The sequence below is a fragment of the Gavialis gangeticus genome, unplaced genomic scaffold (assembly GCF_001723915.1).
Source record: "Gavialis gangeticus isolate Ggan-Ray unplaced genomic scaffold, GavGan_comp1, whole genome shotgun sequence".
In the NCBI taxonomy this organism is placed as follows: domain Eukaryota; kingdom Metazoa; phylum Chordata; order Crocodylia; family Gavialidae; genus Gavialis; species Gavialis gangeticus.
In genome coordinates this window covers 12,950,537-12,952,224 of record NW_017729001.1, presented here as the reverse complement: position 1 = coordinate 12,952,224, position 1,688 = coordinate 12,950,537, and the positions used below count along the sequence as shown (strand labels likewise).

The following is a 1,688-nucleotide window of genomic DNA, read 5'->3' as shown; positions in this document are numbered from 1 at the left end:
TTCCGACCCTAAATCTATGAAACTATGAAACTATAAGAAGACACAATGGAGTCCCCTCAGGGACACTTTTGACCTGGTAGCTACATAAGTCACTCAATTACACCAATGTGTAGTGCTCTGCTTCCATTAGCAGCAATCCAGTGGGCCCAGGGAGGAAGAGGACCCCAGCATTAGCAGGGTGCAACTGAGTTCCCATAGATATTAATGGGAGCTGGATGAGTCTCGTGGGAGATAAACACCTCTGAGCTTCCCTGCTTCAACCCACCTGGATTCCTTCCTACCTCCACTTACCACAGTTTATCTGAGAAGTGGCTCTGCTTTTTCAACCTTTTTGTACACTTCCAGTGAATGTGCCTTGTTGGTACACACGCTGTCTGACATTTGGGCCTATTCCTCTGCTGGCCCTTGGGGCCTGCCATCATTCTGGAGACTTTACGTGACAGAAATAACTACGTCAACTTCTATTCAGTAATTGAATGGGTCTCTCTCCCCCTCACTCTATAACCGGCTGCTCTAGCAAGCTCTGGGGGAGGAAGTCTCACCTGTCCAAGATTCCAGACTCCTAGAGGAGACAGAAAATGTGTGTTCACTGCAAACATGCAGGAGGATGAGAAAGTCCTGCCTGATACCTAGGGGACATTCAAGGGCCTCGCTTAGTGGAGAGATGACTGAGGAACAAACAAAACTGGGAACCAAGAATTCCTGCATCCTAAGTCTGCAGCTGCCTGTAACCTCATCCGCGCTGTCTCTGAATACTAAGCTTGAGGCTAGGATATCCTGTTATCGCTGCAGTCACCACAATGTTAAACAGGCTGGGGTACTAACTTATCCTCCAGCTCTTTCCACAAGAAGGGAAAACCAGAGCTTAAAAATGGGTCAGGTCACTAGAACATGGAGACTCACCTCTCCCTTCTTGACCGTCATTGATTGTCTGCGGGGCGTGATCTCCTCATTGATGCTGGACAGGAAATTCTGAGAGATGCGCAGTGCGTCCTGCAAGAGGGGGTAGTCAGGATGGGTGGCTGGAGTGTGTTTCAGTAAATCCTGCATGAAAAAAAATAGAGAAAGAAAGAATAAAGGAATGGCACTTCCGAGCTGAAGGCTTAGCAGACATTTTATCAGGGCAATAGGGCAAGGGTCTCTGGACTCCTCTTGGCACCTACAGGCAGGTCTACAAAACACTGTCCCTTCCCATTGCAGCCACGGGAACTAGCTTGTCTTGCTAATCCCTCACTGGGTTCATGTCACAGGCTCCATACAGGGAGATGCTCTCCCCCGGAGACCTAAGATTCTTCTGTACTTGTGCAATGTGATTGCCCAGTCCCTTCCCAAATCTTCCAAGTACAGAAAAACGTTAAAGCAATACAAAAGAGAAGATAGCCTGCAAACTCTTCCAACTACCATTTAACCACATACAAGCTACTTACATGAAGAACAAGTGTGCTGCGTGTCACTCGATCCACCGGCTTGTACAGTAGAGCTGCGGAGAGAAAGCAGCAGGGATGTAACAAAGACAGCCACCTAAAAGAGTGCCCCACAGAGAACAATGACACATGCAGCCAAAAGACACAGGTGTGTGTTAACACAGAGAACACACATTTCTTAACTGGGCTCTCATGCACATTTAATGAGCTAGAGAGTCAACAACAACACACACACACACACACACACACACACACACAGAGCAA

The 1,688-nt window shown here is 47.7% G+C and overlaps 1 protein-coding gene across 2 annotated transcripts in view; it reads right to left on the bottom strand.

Moving 5' to 3' along the window:
• Positions 1 to 1,688, bottom strand: part of BCR (BCR, RhoGEF and GTPase activating protein) — a 160,852-nt gene that overhangs the window by 47,330 nt on the left and 111,834 nt on the right. For both annotated transcript variants that reach the window (XM_019506860.1, XM_019506859.1), the window contains exons 7-8: positions 1,428 to 1,480; positions 904 to 1,044 (exon numbers count right to left, since the gene is read on the bottom strand). In XM_019506860.1, the coding sequence (XP_019362405.1) occupies positions 904 to 1,044; positions 1,428 to 1,480 (194 nt within the window). The remainder of the gene's footprint in view (positions 1 to 903; positions 1,045 to 1,427; positions 1,481 to 1,688) is intronic.